General features: G+C 35.9%; 1 protein-coding gene across 1 annotated transcript in view; it reads left to right on the plus strand.

Moving 5' to 3' along the window:
- Nucleotides 1-20,925, plus strand: part of ARHGAP15 (Rho GTPase activating protein 15) — a 608,203-nt gene that overhangs the window by 112,399 nt on the left and 474,879 nt on the right. The window contains exon 6 of the mRNA XM_072757649.1: nucleotides 13,566-13,655. Coding sequence (XP_072613750.1) covers nucleotides 13,566-13,655 — 90 coding nt within the window. The remainder of the gene's footprint in view (nucleotides 1-13,565; nucleotides 13,656-20,925) is intronic.

The raw sequence follows: 20,925 nt of genomic DNA on the forward strand, positions 1-20,925 counted from the left end.
GTGAAGTCAACTGACCAAAGTTCAAATGTATAGTACAAACAAATGCCCTCAGGCAAAGAGCAGTTATATTGATTTGGTATTCAGCTTTCCTCTCTGTGTTCAGATTCCCATTTCCCAAAAATATTTGCCCTAGCAGTTCCCACTATCTTATCAGGCTTTCAATATTTTTAAGGCAATTTTAAAAAGAAATATTTTATCCAGCACTTTTCATTGTTTTCAGTGGAGAGTTGATCTAAATAGCATAGTTTCTCATTTACAATCTACCTCACTTTCATTTAAATATGCATTTGGTTAATCAAGTTTGTGCTATTTATATAAGCCTTGGTGGGAAAAGACTTCATAAGAATATGTATTGAAATCCTACAATGAACAGCTTGCTCATTAGGGCTACATATAAGGCATAGAGATATAATCAAGATATAGTCTTTGCTTTATATCGTCTTTGCCAAAAAAATAGGGTGAGATGAAATAAGAAACATAAAAGAGTTTTTCTGAGATTTAAAGGAGGGAGAGCTCACATCTGTGAAAGATTTGAATTGGGCCTTGAAGGATGGTTATAATTTCAATATGTGGAGATTTGTGGGCAGGGAATTCCAGTGAATTAAAAAATATGAACGATGACATGAAACTGAGAATGGGCAAGGTCTGTGTGCTAAAAAGAGAAATGAGATTTTTTTTTTCAGTTTGGTTGGAAGATTAAAAAAAAAGAGAGATTGAGAAGTGTACCAAGGACTGGGATTTGCCACCAGGGGCAAATCTTTAAGAAGATGTGTCAGCATTCTCTAGATATCTTCACCCTGGAATAAATATCATAGCTGTTTTTTTTTTAATAAATACATACTGAACAGAATTATAACCCAGGTGTTACGTGTCTTAAAAGGACAAAGTCGACCATGGAAAAAGGCAAGAGTGAAAGTTGATTATTCCAGGATCATGGTTTTCATTTCATTTAGTCCAAGAGAAAAAAGTTTTGCCTCAAATGGCATCTACATAATTTTTGCTTTATCTGTTTAAGGAAGTCCCAAAGAAACAAGAGCTGCCAGTATGGTTTCTCCTCTGAGGCTTGGACTTGGACTCACACCCCTTGCATGTCTCAGATACACTCATCTATTTTAGTGTCACTGAAGTATTTCAATCAGCTACAGCACTTCAAGTACAATTTGCCTCCTAGGTACCTGCTGTGCTTTGTGATTTTAGAGCTTCTACTTGATATGGACTGGAACCTGACTCTAACCTTGGGATGTGACAAATATGCATTCTTGGCTTTAAAAAAATGATAGTTTGACTCATGGGGGAGACACTTTGTAATTTAGAGCACTCATTCATTTATTTATTCTATAAAGAATTAACTATTCCTATCAGTTGTCACACAATGTGTTTTTAAGCCCTAGAAATATCAAATGAGTAATATATAGTCTCTGCTCTTAAGGCACTTATCTTCTGATAGAGGACACAGAATAATATATAAATTTATTATAAAAATACAAGACTAAAGAAATTATATATATGTCAGGGAACCATAGATCTAGCTACAGGTAATCCTTTCCCAGGGAAACTCTTTTTCCAAGTAATGCTCAACCTACATATCTCTTCATTTGTTCATTCTGAAAAATCACTGGGCATCCTTGATGTTTAAGCCTCTATGCTAGGTGGTATGAAACATACGAAAATGAATCAGACTTAGATCTTTCCCTTGAGGGTTGAGAAACAAAAGAAAGCATGCACATAAATTGAGTAATTGTAGTGAAAAGGTAAACATTGATAGTTGCTCCAAAATGGCATGTACAAAGGCATGAGTTAGTTTTATGAAAGCTCAGAAAAGAGAGATGCTTCCAACTGGAAAAGATTCTAAATATGTCTATTGAGGAGGTGACAGTTGGGCATGTTTTTGAAGGATGAATAGGATTTCAAGGCAGGAATGGGATGAAAAGGACATTTATGTAGAAATAAGGGAGTAACCTATGATAAAACATGGGAAATCAATTCCCTATTCATTATACAGTTATGTATTGATCTTTTGCCTTGCCCATGCACTATGTGCTAATCATTGTTCTTGAAAAGGATTCTCAGAGGTTCCCTAAGGCCTAGGGTAGACGTGCCTTCATCCTAGTTTGTATTTCTTCTACAAGTTGTCTGGATGCACCTACCAGTGAAAGATTGCCTCAAAGTAAGTTGAGGAACAGTACTGTGGAATGGCAAGCACTCCAGTTTGGTTAGAAGGTCCTAGTGGGACCAGCTTATGAAAGACCTTAAACAAGACTGTGACCAGAGATAATGTCATTCTGTAAGTACCCGGGAGCCCTTTGCAACCAAATACTAATGATCCTTAAATTAAGGCAGAGTCAGAGTTTTCAGAGGCAGGTTTGAGGAATTAAGATATATGTTTTTTTCAACTTTTAGCACAAAGAAAAGAGGACTTATTAAATGATCTGAGAGACAATTTCTAAAAAAACTGGTGAAACAGAGGAGAGCCATAAGGCCGTGCTCTTACTGACAAAGAAATGGCAAAAAGGGCTAAGTTGTCATCAGTATGGCCCAAGGCACTTAGCGAAACACAGGGCATCTTCTCACTCAGAAAAACTTTAATATTCTCCTATGTCCTTGACTTTTTCACAGTTATGGTCCTCTCTAATGAAGTCCTAGTGCAGAGAAAGCAAGTGGGCAATTCATCTGAGGAGAACTATAAATATCATATCCCCAGAACATGGGTGTATCAGCACATCAGTGAGCACCAGTAGCAAACTGGGACTTATTTTCATGTGACTCCAGAATATATGTTTGGTGCCATACTTACTAAAATACACATACTGTGGAAAGTTTATTTGTGGTTTAAGAAATTTCTCTTGTCTCCACATCCATCAAAATTCAGACCAAGTGGACCTTACTTTCATCAGTCAGCTGTTTCTGTTATATTTATGCCACAAAGCTCACAAATCCTAGTTAACATAAACCTAGTTTGACATAAATTCAGAAGCATTACAAACATTTTAGGAAATATTTCTCCCCTAAAATTGTATGATTCTGAAACTGGTATGTTCAGTATGGTGCCTACATGTTCATTGCATACATGAAATTTTTTGTGTGGGCAGACGGGAAAGGCTCCTTTTTTTTTTTTTTCTTTGCACTGTACTGATAACTTTTATTCAGAGGCAAACAAACACTGGCATATTTTACTTTTAATAACAGAAAACTTTTCCAAGGCATTTAGTGAACTATTAACTTTTTCAAACCACTCATTCAGCCATAACCTTGAAAGCAAAAAAAGAGTAATATAAAGCACCTCATTAAAATAATTTGTTTACTTTTTTAATATTGTTTACTTCAAATGCAACTAATGAACACAAGCATTAATTAAATAATGCAATACATCTAATGCTCATTTGCTGTAGTATGGCTTTAATAACAAAATGGACTTATTTATGGGAGCAAAATGATGTGATTTAGCAAAAAGATGAAAATAGTTTCAATCAGAAAGCTATTCATGAATTATTGAGTATTCTGTGCAAAATGAATATGGAATTATTTTATCTTTGTAAAGTGAGTATTGAGCCCTTATTCAGATCCCTGCTTAAAATGATCATAAACATTGGAGGGGCAAACAATAGATCTACCAAACTTAGCCTAATGAAGGCATCTTAAATTTCTGCTTAATATTTTAATTCTCCTAATGATAGTGCTCTGACAAAGTCAGCATGGTTAACATCAGGGTAATTTCTAGTATAGCCACAGACTACACTATCATATGGCCTCATCAGATCTTTAAAAATCAGGAAAAAAAAATGATAGTCCAAAATCTGGAGGATGATGGGTGGAAGTAGAAAGAAAAAAAAAAAAGAAAGAAATTGAATTCTAGTGTTTTATTAGCATAAACATTGTAAGGAAAAAAATGAAATCAAGTGATCAATATTACTATAAATGAAGCCATGTTCTCTGGTTATAATTATCTCAAGATTTAGCCATTAACCACAATAAATTCTGTATCTTACATAATTTTTAATAACCACAAAAATCTATGAAATTGATAGGATGCTTTATAAATGGATAATAGCTTACTGTCCAATAAACCTCACCTTAGGCTCTCTCAGAAAACTATTTTAATTATGAAGTTTGACTCTCTGTGGTTTATCATATTGGTCAATGTAATGCATCTGATTTAGAGCTTGGATTTCTCTAAGATAAAATAGACTTTTACTCTACATTGCATTTTGAGGTTAACTGAATATATGTATTTGGTCTTTCTTAAGAATTCACTACTGAGTTGGAATGCTCTGGGAAGCAGTATATCACATCAGGTAGGATAAGTCAGACCACCTGGGCTGAGTATCACAGGTTCACATTTTATTTGTTGCTATAATCTTTGGATATTTCAACTGCAGTGTTGAGGTTAATAGGAATATCTACCTCAGATGGTTATTGTAAGATTACGTGAGACAACTCATATGGCACGCCTGGCACATAGCAATGATAAACACTAATTATATTTATTATTATTGTTGTTGCTACTACATAGAACAATAGGGCATAGTGGTTAAGGGAAAAGTCATTGGAACCCAATAAAATTGGATTCAAATACCCAAATTGCCACTTACTACCAGTTTATTTAAAATCCCTGTCTTCATTTTTCTTAATATAAAGACTTCAGTCAGGGGAACACTCCCTGCTCTCCAAATACAATCCAAAATTTCTACAGAGCTTCATTTCTTACTCATACTACAGTCAGAAACAGGTATTTCTGGTCAGTTTTCTGCTACATGGTCCTTCTCTCATCATTTGGTTCTGCAAACTCTTCCTAGTGGCAGGAGAGGGAAAGGTAGAGAGAACATTAGAAGGTCTGTAAACTCTTTAAAGCCACAAGCCCAGAAGTCCTTGTGCTCACAGTCCACTGATGACGGTGGGTAATGCGGCCACATGTTGATACAATGGGTGCTGGGGAAAAATTGAGTCTCTGGTTGGTGAGCTGCTTCCCTGTAACAACACACATTTGGAGTAGCACTATCCATCTAGGCCACAAGGATCAATGGTCTCAGCCCTGATTCTCCAGAGAGCAATGCCTGGATTAAGTGTCCATCCTTGTTTGGGAGGCATGAATCCAGGATGTAAAGAGTGGCAGGGAATGATAGGAAGGGGTGGGGGAGCGGTGCCATCAAGCAGGCTGCTACTCTCCAGTGTACCTCAAAGGGACACAGAGAATCACTGGGCAGCTGCATCTCTTGACTTAGAAAGAAGCTGCAGGTAGGCTGTTTGGAGAAAGGATGAGACAGTCTCTGGGAGGGACGGAGGGATGGAGGAGAAGGAATTTATCTGCCATGTTTCTTCCCATTTCCTGCTTCCTTTTGGCTAACATTCACCATCCAGAGTCTTCGCTGCCTGCATCATATGGACCCTGGGCACACCCTTGGATGGCTACTCCAAGAAAGCCAGATCCCCTACCCAGTAAAGTAGCATTTTATACAAATCTGGAAGTGGATGAGAAACCAAAAGCCTTTCTGTACTCTGGCAGCCAGAAGGGAGGGCCTCGCATTTCAAGAAGGTGACTAGTCAATCCTCAGGAAGTGGGACCAAATGGGTTCAAGCAGGCTGATTATCTGCAGGGACAGCTGAGGTAGACTGATGGGATGAGGGTCTAGGCAAGGACTCTGAGGGAGCAGCATGTGTCCAAGATAGTTACCTTGCAAAATTAAATAGTTTTTTACATAATGCAAATGTAAGACACTACCAACATGCAACAAAAGTGGACTAAATAGAAACTATTGTGTTTATGCTGGCAAGACTTGGATTCAGAACTAAAGATATCTTGCATTTCTTGAAAAGGAGAGAATACTTATTCCTCAAAAAACAAACAAAACATAACATTCTAGTGCCCAAAGTCACCAACAGAGGTTTGCTTTTCTGAAAATCTGCTTTGATTTGGTCTTGTATATACTGAGAAATTTCACTGTAGAAACAATTTCAGTTATTATTAACATCATTTATATTCATATACATAAAACCCACATCTTACAATCCAAGTATCGTCTTCTATGTTGACAGCAGCCATACTTTAGACATTAATAAGATCAGGTATCTATTCAGCACTCTTTCCTAAATCATTTTGCCCAAATGAGAATTTATAAGTGAGTTTTATCCTCCTCCATGAATGATTTTCCAGAATCAAAACCAGTTATGTGATAAAACTTAATTCCTCTAAACAGATTTTGTGTTTCATGTTTCAAACTGATAAGGACAATCTGAGTTTATATTCTGGAATAGCAATTAATCCAAAGTAAAAAATGGAAGCTAATAACCTGTTTCATAAAATCCGAGCCTTGCTTTGTTTTTGTTTTTGTTGTTTTTGGTTTTGGTTTTTTTTTGTAACCCCATCTAGTGATAAGGGTAGGATAATGAGCAGTCTGGTGATTTGTTGCCTACACACATGCCCAATCTTCCTCATGGAAAATGCCATCAAGCAAAAGAGCATCTGGCCTTTGATATTTTCTTAATGTGCATTAAAGGGCCTCAAATTTCCCATAAAAAATGGAAAACTTAATCCCAAAGGTTTAATCTGAGTCAGAGAAAAATATAGAGAGGATACCCTGTCAGCTATTATTGGGGAATAGGAAAGACAGACTAAAAGAAGAATAAAAATCAAAAGTGGACAAGACCCAGGATCAATTTTTAATGACTTCACATTGCCCTAACAAAGAGGCTTTTATATTTTATTGTCCAGAAGCAGTAACTTTTAATTCTATTTAAATATTTTAAAATCAGTCATTTATATTTTAAGTTTACCCCAGAAGAGATACAAGTACACTCTTAGATTTAAATCCAAATTTAGTCAATTTTTAAAAAGTACATTTTTATAATGATGTACAATATGATCCATTGGCATCATGTAGTTCATTAGCAGACTTTTTCTTGTGTTTTATAGCTGTAGAATCAGAAATATGTTTTCTATTAAAGGATTCTTTAATTTCAGCCTTCTTGAATAAAATCTTGATTGTCTTCCAAATAAATTTGACAACTTTTCTGAAAAACTTGTTCCAATGTTTGACAATGTTTAAATACTGAAGAATTTTCCTCCTAATAAAGCTAAGTCCCTAGCATTATTCTTCAAGCCTAGGTCTTTTGGCTTTAGCTTTGTAGCAATGAACTACTGAGCGAGGATCATTTTTATACTGTCCTCTATCAATATATCTTAGTTTTCTGTTCTTGAAGCTGATATATTTATTTACTTGAATTTTACTCAAATCACTTTAGCTTTTTCTGGCATACTTCTGAATTGACCCCAAACTCTATCAATTGCTTTGTTCCTGCCATAGGGTCATTTCCTATTAAAGATGAATATGAATGGGAATATTGTGTTTTAATTTTGTAAACTATTAATTTCTATTTTGTAAATTATCTCATTTTGTAAACTATTATCCTGAGATGTATTATTTACTTTGGAAGGAATCAGAAATTTTGCACTGTAATTCTCTATTGGATAACAAAAGGAATTGTAACAAAGTGTATTTTAGAATAGGGGGAAATGATGGGAAGGGGTGAAAATGTCTCCATAGCTGAGGAACAGAGAATTTTAAGGAAAAGGAAGAGAAACTAACAGTCCAGAGTCCAACTGGAAGGATGATGAGAAAGAAGGTGTCAAATTATTTTTGTTGACCTTCATGGTTAAAACATTTTAGAGTAGTTAACAAAGAGAGTAAAAGCCTGCAGTGGGTTGAGAAGAGAATGAAACATGAGCAAGCAGAGAATGCAACTGCAGAAAACTCAAGAATCCTGGCAATCATGGAAGATAAATAGGTGAGAGCGAGAACAAACAAGGCTGTGGGGTTGATGTTTGCATGTATTTATATATTTTTTTTGAACAAGGGTGACTTGAGCATGGCTATGGGCTAAATAAAATATGTAATCTATTTGAGAGAGAGGTTGAAAATGTAGGAGAAAAGGTATGACTCAGAAAGGAACAGGATTGGATAGAATTGTGAACCAGAGAGATAAAGCCTTGGGCTGAAGAAGGAGCATCTTTTCTTCTGAGGCAGAAAAAGATAAGCTTTGTGAGTGGATCATGCACTGTGTGGCAACAACAGACCAGGAGATTTTGATGTTCATAGACATCACTGTCATGCCAGGCATGGACCAGAATCACGACTCAGATCCAAATTTCCAGAAGCGAGAACAGAATATGGGAAATGATGACACTTACCAGAAAGAGATAGAAAATGTTAATTCTTGTTTGGGGATCTAAAAAGAGCATCATGTGACGTAGCAGGAGAAAACGCTACATATAAAGGGAAGGTCATATATTGCGTTGTGATCAAGAAGTTGGGATTTGGAGTCAGGACAATGAATTCCTATCTCAGGTCAGGCACATAGTAAGGGCGTGAGTTTACATAGGGCACTTAACCACTCCCTGATTGAGGTTTTCTGCATTGTTAGTTGAAGGCAGTGGTGACAACTGCACAAGACTGTTGTAAGGAATAAATGAAATATTGATATGAAGCTTTCAGAGGGTCTGACATGTAGGGATTTATTAAAGTTTATATTTGTGTGTTTGTTCATTTTGATTACATGGACTATGAAAGTGGGAAGAATGGCGAATGTTCTAGCTCAAGACCTGTGATCTCTGCAAATTAGGAGAATGCCATTTGGTGGACCACTAGAAATGGGTGAAGCTTTGGGAGACAAGTGTTATGAGGAAGAATAGAAAATGAGTAGGAATACATAAAAGAGTTTGCTAAGTAATGATAACATTGGTCTTGGCAATGATTTGATGGATATGTTTGGTGTCCTTATCTTAATTTTTTTTTTTCTAAGTAGAGTTGAAAACCCAGCTGAAGAAGGTGGCCATTACTTGTAATGTTATTGCTCTGGTAGCCAAAAGTTATTTATACAGAATTAGGAGATATGAGGAAAATGGTACAAGAAGGAAAAGTGGATGAAAGAGGAGTGGATCATCACATGGGGGAGAGCAAGAGAGCAAGAGAGCGAGAGAGGAACATTGAAGTGGCTACAAAGATAGGGACATGGGCCTGTTCATGGAAGGAAGTGAAACCAGGAAGGGCCCAGAGGGGTGCACAAACGGTCTGGTGATTCCAGTCACATCCAAAGCAAACATAACAGGGTGGAAGTAATGACAACTCAGAACATGGGAGTTCTTAGATGAAAAGCAGAATGAAGATTGCTGAAAGGAGGAGGAGGTGAAACAGTGGGTTCATGAAGAATGCATGAGGTGGGTCTAGGTCAGAGTCAAGGTCAGGGTCACAAGAGGTGACTGAATCATGATAGGCAGAGTTCAGATTGAAATAAGTCCAAGCCAATGCCAAAGCCATGGGATTTAGATGCTGATGAGAAGAGTGTGACAGAGCTGGATGGTGAGAACTCTGGAAAAGCTTAGATCGTTTTTTTCTCCATAGAGAGACAGTCTACTGAACACTCGATAGTCTGAGGCTGGTATGGGATTCTTAAAGGAAGATAATAAGTGTGCAGTTAATGACTATTGAATGATTCTGTGAAATACTGGGTTCAATCCATATGAGTCCATTAAACTGTTTTTTCACTCTTCCATATCAAAGCAAAGACTGCTTAAGAATTAAACCAAATATAAATCTTAATTGTTATAACACGGGGAATTTTTAGATGCCCAAACCTTCCTTCCAAAGCACAAAAGCTACTTGCATTTTGGTATTTTTCCTTCATTTATGAATTCAGCAAATATTCATTGAACAACAAGTCTTGCCAGGCACTGTTCCATACATTGGGAAAAATAGTCGAGGAAAAGGCAAACCAGGCCCCAGCTCAGGGAGCTTAATTTTAGAGGGAGAAAAACAGACAGCATATAAAAATATAAATGTTAATTTCAGTTAGGAAGAAGGCTGTGTTGAAATTAAAACAAGTAGTGAAATAGAGAGTAAGCTGGAAGACAGCTCTCTTTTATATAAGATAGTCAGAGGAGACCTCTGACAAGGTGACATTTGTCTGGGACCTGATGGATATGGAGTCAGCCATGTGAAGATTGGGAAGTATTCCAGGTAAACAGGTGGTGTAAAGGCCCAATGGAAAGATCGAGTTTAAAAGAGAAGGACAGAAGCAAGATTAATATGTCTGCACTAGGGTCTAATAAGAAAGTCATATCTTTTCCCACATGTTACATATTTTAACATGAATGTGATCACAGTGTTTATTCAATTTTCAAGGACTGTGTGGTGGTTAGGAGCAGACTCTGGAGTGACACTGCTCTCATTTAACCTGAGCTCCTCCTTTTTTACCTGTGTTCCCTTGAGAAAGTCTATCTAAATATTCCAGTATATGATTACCTGTATCATGGTGTTAATAATGGTACCTACCTCATACAGTTGTTGTAAGAATTAAGTGGATTGATAGTTGTAAAACAGAAAAGTGCTCGCCATGTTAAAAGCACTTCTTCTATAAAATAATTCCATCTCTTTTCCCCTGACTGCATGATATGGAAAGATAAACTCTTTTGTTACACATTCTTAATGATTATTTCTGTGGATTCTGAGAAACCCATAATCGGTTTAACTATAGAAGCAGCAGATTGGTTTAATTTTCTACATCATAAATCATTCTCGACAATGAATATTGTTATCATGCTTTGAGATTTTTCACAATAGTGATCACCTGGGTGGCTGAGTATGGGTGAACCCATAAAACTATTTCACTAACTGAAGCATCTGTAAGAGGCATCCTCATCTTGATTGGCTTCTCATGAGATTATTACCAGATAACTGAGAAAAGATATGCTATTAATGGCTGTCCTGCCAACTGAATTTATCCTGAAGGGAAGTTATGCTCGCCTTGTACAATTTTCCCCTCCCAAGAAAATTTTATTGAGTTTCCAAAAACAAACAAACAAAAAACAACTCAAAATCTACTGTAAAGCCCCCATATTTCTGGCTTTTCTGAAAAAAAAAAAAAACTATTTCTATTAAACTGATATACTGGCTATGAGGCAACAATTGTGAACAGATTTCTTTTTTTTTTTTAAAGATTTTATTTATTTATGCATGAAAGACACAGAGAGACAGGTAGAGACATAGGCAGAGGGAGAAGCAGTCTCCCTGCAAGGAGCTCGATGTGAGACTCAATCCCAGGACCCTGGGGATCATGACTTGAGCTGAAGGCAGACACTCAACCACTGAGCCATCCAGACGTCCTGTGAACAGATTTCTTATAGTATTTTTGCCATCCTTCCATAATTTCATGGTTTATTTGTTTTTTAAAGATTTATTTATTTATTTGAGGGAGGGAGGAGCAGAGGGAGAGACAATTCCCAATACACTCCCCACTGAGTGGAGAGCACAATGTGGGGCTTGATCCCATGACCCTGAGATCATGACCTGAGCAGAAATCAAGAAGCAATTGCCTAACCGACTGAGCCACCCAGATGCCCCCATAATTTCATATTTTATTTTTTTTATTTATTTTAAAAGATTTTATTTATTTATTCATGAGAGACACAGAGAGAGAGGCAGAGACATAGGCAGAGAGAGAAGCAGGCTCCATGCAGGGAGCCTGATGTGGGACTCGATCCCGGGACTCCAGGATCACACCCTGAGCCAAAGGCAGACACTCAACCACTGAGCCACCCAGGTGTCCCTTTAATTTTATATTTTAAAGTAAGGTTCATACTCTTAATTAAAATATTGTCTAAAAAATTATAAGCCTCCTCTACTAAAATTTTAAACTATTCAATGGAAAATTGTTTGAGAAAAATACTGAATTTATAGAGAAAACTAGAGTAGTTCAGAACATCTGAAAATAGTTGGAGTCTTTGAAATATGGCATTCCTTTCTTTGAAAATAATAAATCGCCCAAACAAGTAAGCTTTTATTTAATATATTGAGTTCTGAAAATTTAAAGTTATATAAATATGATACACTTGAATCAAATTAAATATGAAAAAGCTCAGTTGGTTAAGCATCTGCCTTTGGCTCAAGTCATGATCCCAGGGTCCTGAGATTGGGCCCCACATTGGGCTCCCTGCTCAGCAGGTGGCCTGCTTCTCCCTCTTCTTCTGCAGCTCCCCCTGCTTGTGTTCTCTCTCTCTCTTAAATAAAGAAAATTCTTTAAGAAAATTAAAATAAAATATGGAGAAGTAAATATAGCTGATATCCCTGTTAAAATTGATTATTATGAATTACTGAAGCTTTTAGGTAACATCCACATTGTATCATGCAAAAGGAAGCACATGCCATAATCCATTTGTTTTAAATTAAATTTAGTAAATAAAAATATACATATACTCATATGTATAATCTTTTTTTTTCACATGTATAATCTTAAAAGTCTGAAGAATGAACTTCTAAAAGGCACACAGTTGGCACCTAATAAGTATTTATTAAATTTGGGTTTTTTTTTTTTTACAGCTTTATGGAGATATAAATGACAATATTATGTAAGTTCAAGGTGTACTGAGTGATGACTTGATATATGTATATATTGTAAAATGATTGCCATCTTAAAACCAGTTTATATGGGCAGACTGGGTGGCTAAGGGGTTTAGCGCTGCCTTCAACCTAGGGCGTGATCCTGGAGACCCGGGCTCGAGTCCCACGTCAGGCTCCCTGCAAGGAGCCTGCTTCTCCCTCTGCCTGTGCCTCTGCCTTTCTCTCTCTCTCTCTCTCTCTCTGTGTCCCTCATGAATAAATAAATAAAATCTTAAAAAAATAGTTTATACATCTACTATTTCACAGTTAGCTCCTGTGTGTGTGTGTGTGTGTGTGTGTGCATTTGTGAGAATGTTTAAAATCTATTCTCCTAGCAACTTTCGGTTATACAGTACAGTTAACTATGGTTACCATACTATGCAATTGGTCCTGAGAACATACTCATAACTAAGTTTGTACTTAAAAAAAAAGATTTTATTTATTTATTTTGAGAGAAAGAGGCAGCATGAGTAGAGGGAGGGGCAGAGGCAGATGGGTAAAAAGAATCTCCAGCCGACTCCACACCGAGTGCAGAGTCTGACGTGGGGCTTGATCCTACAGCCATGTGATCACAACCTGAGCTGAACAAAATCAGACACTTAACTGGCTGAGCCACCCAGGTGCCCCCTGAAAGTTTATACCTCTATCCAGCATCTTCCCATTTCCCTAGCCCCAGGTGTCTACTCTCTGTTTCTAGGAGTTTGGCTTTTTTAGATTCCACATGTAGGTGAGATGGTGCAGTGTTTGTGTTCTTCCGTCTAACTTACTTCACTTAGCCTGACATCCTTAAGGTTCATCCATATTGTCACATATAGCAGGATTTCCTTCTTTTTTATGGCTGAATAATTTTTCCATGTGGATCGATATTTCTGTTATCTATATTTGTATCTACATATCATTTCCTTTACCCATTTATCTGTCAACAGGCACTTAGGTTGTTGCCATGTCTTGGCTATTGTAAATAATGACACAATGATCATGAGGGTGCAGATGTATCTTTGAAATGGAAAAGAAAACAAAGAAAAAGAAAGGCTTTATACTATAAATATGTATAGCTGCTAACTCAATAAACTTTTATTTTTCCTGACATGCATCACCAATGATATATACTTCTTACACTTATTTCAATTTTGTTTACAGAAAACTGGGCATAAACCAGAGAGTGTGGATTTGTATGGGGCACATATTGAATGGGCCAAGGAAAAATCAAGCAGAAAGAATGTCTTTCAGGTAAGAATGTTATATATATTAAATTTATTACTATTCTAAATCTGAGCTCTTAACATATACTTCCTTGTCATGATCTTTTCATGTGCATGAACTAGTTGTTCGAGGGTCACTTTGAAAAACTGATTCACCTCCTTCTTGAATTTTAGTTTGTTTTGTGGCTTTTCCCTGGTTACTGGTTGCTATCTAAATAGAAAATATATGTTGTGTGTTGATTGATTCTACACTGAAAGTCATTGAATGTTGCCTTGTATTTGATAACTGTTTGGGGTTCAAACCTAGAGCATTTGGCTTAAATAGATTTATTGTAGAACTTTCAGACATACACAAAATAACGTTCGCTAATTATGATAAACTTTTTGCATTCATTTCCATTCCTGCGCCTAGTCATAAATTATATTTACCAGTGTAACTTAGGGGGATGGAAAGAACTGAACAGCTATAGAAATTGGATATTTTTGTATTGCATAATTTAATTTTTGGGAAAAATAACTATGATTAATAATTTCAATCATATTCCATTGAATGAAAAGAACCAGCTGAGATACTTGAAAGAAAGGAAATGAGAAAACTTAATATTTCATATATGATGTTACTAAAATCTCCTTGGAAATTAATAACTTTAAATTATGAGATTTATCTTTTTCTATACTTATCTGAGATTTAACTTACTTTTATATTTCCAAAGTAACCAATAACTTTCTAGGTATATTTTAGGATTTATATCATTTAGTAACCAAGGATCTAGATTATTGTAATTACTGTATTAAATGCCTTCTAAGACCATTTTGGCTCAACTGACCTTAGAAAGGTCAATTACATAAATGTATCAGTGAAAGTAATATATTGGACCTTACAGAAATGTAGTGGGTGGCATTTCCTATCTGAACTCACACTGGGGAGAAAAAAAACTGGTTTCCAGTTCTGCATTTCTCAGATGGTAATCCAGATCTACCATGTAAACTGGACCCATGTTAATGTCTCTAGAATAAGTTATTTTTCTGGTTCTACTTTTATTCTATTCAGCCATTCATTTTTTATATGCTAGAGATTTATTTCTTTTTGTCATAAGAGATTAAGAAAGAAGAAGAAAAAAAAAAAAACCTAAATACACTTGCCTAGAAATCAAAGGACTAAATTTAGCCAAAAGTGATTAGAATCTGAATTTACAGAGTCAAGAAAAGAAAAATAAATTTTGTTTTGAAGTGAGGAATTGTAAATCAGTGATATAGCCCATATCCTAATTTCTTACTGTTTTTGCTATTCTGTGAGAAATAAAAAAAAAATAGAGGTTATATTCCTAGTTTTAGGATAACCTAGATGATTGTTATGACTAGGTCTGAACTAGGTTGGGTGAGGTAAGTGGTGTAGTTTTATCATGTATTATGAGTTTAGCATCCTTGTCCCCATGTCATAAAATAAAGACCTTAAAATTTGACATGGACATAATTCTTGGACAACAGAAACTCTGGGAAATGGTATAATGTAGCATTTTTGAGTTCCTTCTGTTGGTCATTTGGAAAGCTAAGATAGATCAAAAGTGAGAAGGATCGTTAAATATGTACAATGTATACAGGACCATGGATATAGGAGAAGAATATTTATGCATAATTTTACCTTGCTTTGAACATTATATAAATGGATGTATATTTAAGCCACCTGTATTGATGAAATGTAGGATAACATATAGTAATGATATGAAGTCGCTCTTTCCTGAATATGACTGACTGCTTTCTGCTATAATTTTTCCTTGTTTTTCATATTTCTGAATGTAGGTACTTCCAAAAATAGTAAAACAAACAAACAAACAAACAAAAACCTCACACAACTATTCTCACTTTTGATAGCTTTTTGGAGTAGCTTTGTCAGCTACTTTTGTTTGTAAGGTCCCTGAGTAGTTTGTAGGACCTCAGTGTTCTTACATCCAGCTTCACTCTTTTGGACTTATACCCTTGTAGTTTAGAGAAACAGGAAGGAAGGGATTACAAGGATGGTGTGAATAACAAAGCTAAAAAGGATTCCAATTTCGTTTCCTGCTTCATTCTTTTTGAGATGAATCATGTGGGTCTTTTTTTTTTTTTGTCATGCCTTTTCGTTATTGAAACACGTGAGCTTAGGTAAAATTTACTAATATGTATCCATAGATACAGACTAGGAGGGTAAACCCTTTGAGAGGAATAATATAAATAGCTTTTATAGTTCTGTTAACGAAAAAACATAGGGAAGGATTTGCCAGAGAGCTAAATCTAGATGACTTGCATCAATATTTGATTAGATACATTAGCTGGTCTAACTCTCAAATGATCAGAATAAACATTATTATATCTCAAAAACATGGTATTAAGGCATTGTTGGGTGTTTGAGTGTGTGTGTACAAGAGTTTCATTACCTAAAGAATAATGAAGTGTTTCTTCCTGACTGAAAAAGACCATCATAGCTTCAGCTGATTTGCTACATCAGAAATAGCTTTAAAATTCCAAGTTTGAATTAGGCTTGGTGTTCAATCTCAGTCTATGAATTATAGATTACAGATAGCAAATGACTATTGAGATTTTTGGTTCAAGAAAAATCAAAGAAGAGCAAAATTAGAAATAATTTAAAATTTGAAATCTGTCTTTAAAAAGTTGATGGATTAGCAATTATATGCCACATAATTACAACGTCTGTAGAGAAGTCAAATTTAACATGAAGAAGAAAACAAATAAAAAATTATGTGCCTGAAAGACTCAGAAGCACAAATCTGTGACACACAAAAGAATGGAAGGATTTCATTTGTCTGGTACATTTGTGTATGCCATTTGGACATTTAAGTTGTTCATTTTCTTTTTGTATTAAAAGCTAAATTTCCTTCATAGTCAAAGTCTTACTAAACTCTTGATGTAGATTCAATCTTATTTGATGGGTACATGGTAGCATAACAGTGTTATGCTACACATGATCAAGTGTTAGGTTTGGTATTCAACAACTCTCAGTAGATCAGAATGATGCTCACCGACGGAGTTCAGGAACACCTGCCTCACCTGGGTGGCTCGGTGGTTGAGCATCTGTCTTTGGCTCAGGTTGTGATCCCAGGACCCTGGGATCGAGTCCCACATCGGGCCCCCTGCATGGAGCCTGCTTCTCCCTATGCCTGTGTCTCTGCCTCTCTCGCTCTGTCTCTCATGTATAAATAAATAAATAAAATCTTTGAAAACCAAAAAAATGAAACAAAAACAACACCTGCCTATTTTATAAAAGAATACTCTTTGGCCTAATTGGTATTTCTTAATAATATATGATACATTTAAAGAAATCATTAGCAGCTTCTATAATAAAGTACATACAGAAAGTCATAATATGTGTTTCTGATGCATAAATGCGAAGTAATGTGTGGATGTCCACGTACATACCTACGTCTGATAGCTCGCCTTAGGAAATCGAATGACCACTTCCACACACGTACACACACTGACGCAGAAAGACGTTTTGTACTTATAAAAGGTCCTGCAAATTCTAAGTTATATCAGTAAATGTTCATTGCTGCTAACTTTCGTTTAATTCTGCATTTAGCAGAATTGTCAAGGCCCATCACAAGTTTGATGTAGCTTGAGAAAGCATTTAGCAACCGAGTGATTTGTAATGAACTGTGGTACAAGTTTTCTTAGTTAACTTAAGAGCAGCTCTAGGTCTTCATCAGGGAAAGAGTGAATAAAAAGATTTATGTTCAAATCACATGTTTTAAACATTCCTGCTAAGTGCTAGTTTGCTCTTTGGTGTTTCGCCTGAAATTTAAAGCACTGAGGATTAAAAGGATTACAACATAATCTTAAATAATCCTAAATGTCATTTACAGAGAGATAGTTGTAATAACTAAATAAAACCGTGTTAAAGGGTGGCAGTATTGTCAGGCGGCATCTGTGACATGTGCGATGCTCGGTCACCTTCTTCTCTTTCCTCTCCGATCCAGCATCACATTTACAAAGCGTTTCAGTGGCAAGTTCAACTGAGAGAATGGCTGCAAGGGAGTTTAAAACAATAAGTAATTTTTTAAACCATGAATATCTTCCTGTTTCAAAGTTGAAGGAAAATTTTCACTCGTGGATCCTTCCCTCCTTTGAACGTAAGGCTTTCCTGGAGTTAAACATTTTTGAAAATCAGGAGAAGGAGGCTCATGGCACAGCTGTCACATCCATAGATGCTACATCTCTAAAACATTGACCGCTTCCAAGGAGTTCCCCCTTTTTATTTTATTTATTTATTTATTTATTTACTTACTTACTTACTTACTTATTTTAGTTCCCCCTCTTTAAATAGAGGATGGTCCCAAGCCCTGTAACTTATTCCAGGCCCTTTAGTTTAGCACATACATATTTTTTTTTTTACTCTTGTCGTGTAAATTAGTTTTGTCTTCTCACAGAGAACGCAAAGAAAGAGGCTCTATGGCATACTGCTTTATATTTATTAAACCAGAGGATTGGACTCCTTTCAACTCATTTCAATGGTTATTGGTAAGGCTAGATTGGGATTCATTTAGCTAAAATAAAAGAATACACTATTAAAAAAGCTCAGGAGATTGTGTCCACGATATAGTCTCTATACTCCAAAGATGATTTCTAGAGTGTCTACTCTATTCCCTTCTGTAAATAGGGGTAAGAAACATGCTATCTGTTTCCTTGATCCTTTTCATTACAACCTATATGACAATAGATGATTATTTATTTAAGATAATGAAATCATTTATACCCTAACGGTTTACTGTTTCTCATAGCCAGAGAGTGACTGGCCTCATTTTTCCTGAGTTTCCTTTAAAAGAAAACAAAATTTTACCCATGAACATGCAGCAGAATCATTTATAGGTTATGTGCCTCAAATAAGATAATTCTGCTATTAAGGAATTATGGCTGATTAGAACTACATCCATTGCCTGCTTGAAAGGCAGGAAAAAAAATGAATGACTTAACAAGATGAAAGTCTGTTTTCTTTCCCTGGTACCAGTTTACAACCTCGACAAAAATCATGGCTGAATTTCCTGGATTTGAGATTCCTTTTTTAGTATGTAAATATGTCTCAGGGAAACAGGTTCTGACCCTAAAAGTAAAGCACATCTCAGAACAGATTTATCATTACTTGTATTACTTCTCTGACTTCGGTTGGGGTCTTCTGGCTATAATGTCTATTAAACATATTCATGTGATATTTTCCATGGATATGCTCTACATTTAAACATAATTTGATTGCTCATCCTGATCTGAATATGTCTTAGCTTAAAATGTTTAAGTACTTCTTAAGTTTATTAATGCAAAGATAATTTAATAACATCTTGGAGAATGTCCTTTTAAGCCAAAAGGGAAACTACTGGTATTTTGCTTTTATCCATTTCCTTCTGTTAAAAGTGGTGGGTTTAAAATAAATCTGAGCTTTTACCAATTTTCTCTTTCATTCTTCAATGCTTGTAGTTAGACTAAATGCAAAAGGATGATTTTTCCACATTCATATATGCATTAGATTTCGAGTAAAGCTGGTTTCACTTTAGAGAATTACTCACAGTATCTTAAAAGGCATGGCATTAAAAATAAACCAGAGTAAGAGCAGCATTAATGTCTAATACAGTTGTTTTTTGCTTTCTAGCTTGTCCCTAATCATTTTATCTACCTATTAGATATTCATCTATCATTCAGAAGGTGCAGTGGAGAGAGCACAAGAGTCTGGGGACGTGTGTTCCAGTTTTGGCTATATCAGTTGTAACTAGACGTAAAACCCAAGGCAGGACCCCTCCTCTGACTTCGAATTTTTCACACCAAGGAAATAAGAGATAACAGTCCTTCCGTCACCTGTCTTCCATCTGTGTTGATGTTGAAATGAGGCAATCTGTATTTGAAGGCAACTCCAAGAGGCCTATTTTAATATAAATGCAACCAAGTATTATTATTCACCCATTAACCCTGTCATCTCACAAAGCTTTGAGGAACATTCCAGATGTGGACTTTGGAAAGATCTGGAGAGGAGAGATCGCACAATTCAGGGTTTCTGTTCCTCTCTTATTCTCCTAATACCGCCTCGTGAACTTAACCAACAGGCGAAGAGTTAATACCCTGAGTGAAAATCATTTTATTTATTTTGAAACTAAGAATATGTGTCCTCAAACCGTACTGAAAAAATTTTGAATATTCTATTTTTATAAATAAATAGTGTAATTAATGTAATATCTAAGCAATATACGTTAATTAATTCATGTCTTATCCCAGCAAATATTTTAAGACAAGCATTGTGCCCCCAACGGCTCTACTGAGCTATTGATAGCAACTTGCAAAAGAAGACCTAGAGACAAGGGCAGCAACCCTGCTCAAAAAATGAAAGAGAGACTATGGTAACTCTGAGATAGTGGGACAAAACTGATTTTCTTATTGAAAGGAAAGAGATATGATTACTTTTATGATTTTGCCTTCAATTTTGCCAGTGGGATTGCACAGAAGGCTTTTGATGAATGGAGTGATATAATTTTAAAACTGAGGCTTTGATTTAGGAATATTAATGTCAGGGGTGTCTAAGATTTACAGCAAAGGAAAGAGCCTGGGGGCAGGAAATAAAGTTGACTGTAAGAATCTAAGGTGAGACTTAAGGAACATGTGAGCTTGACTGATGAAAGGAAAAGCAGAAACAGGTTGATAGGTGGAGAGTACACCCTTCAAGGGAAGAACATGGCTGTTTGTTCAGACCACGTGACTTGGGGACTACTGGCCTTTTGAAAGTTCCAATTTTGAGGAATAAAGCTCTCTTAAAAAAATATAGTCTCAAGTATAGAATTAAGATACTGAGAAATTGAAAACAATAAACAAGGGTATGATGATCCCATGAAGCTTTGTAGTCTATGAGGACATTTACTGATTTGTACAGCTACTTTATCCCACTTGCTACCGAAGGGCATAATGCGATCCTGTTGTATTCATTTCCTTTTTAATTCTTATCACAGCAGAATGCAACAGGATGACAGTAAAGATTGACAGTAGCTGCATTAGTAAATTTTAGTACCAAATTAGCCAAAGGAACCAAGATTTTAAGATTCCAAAATAAAATAAATCAAAATTCATAGAAAAAAAGCAAGAAAATGTCAACTTGGTTTCTTATACTTCTAACATTTTAGTGGAAGAATGGAGGCATGTGACCTAATGAGCTGAGATCAGTGATGAGCTCACTTCCCATTGTCCCCTAGAGCTGCTGACTCTATCTGCTCAAAGATAAGAGCTGTGCATTTGGAATACATTTTGGATTTTGATCTGACACAAGGCTAAATTCA

This window comes from Vulpes vulpes, chromosome 5 (assembly GCF_048418805.1).
Source record: "Vulpes vulpes isolate BD-2025 chromosome 5, VulVul3, whole genome shotgun sequence".
In the NCBI taxonomy this organism is placed as follows: Eukaryota; Metazoa; Chordata; class Mammalia; order Carnivora; family Canidae; genus Vulpes; species Vulpes vulpes.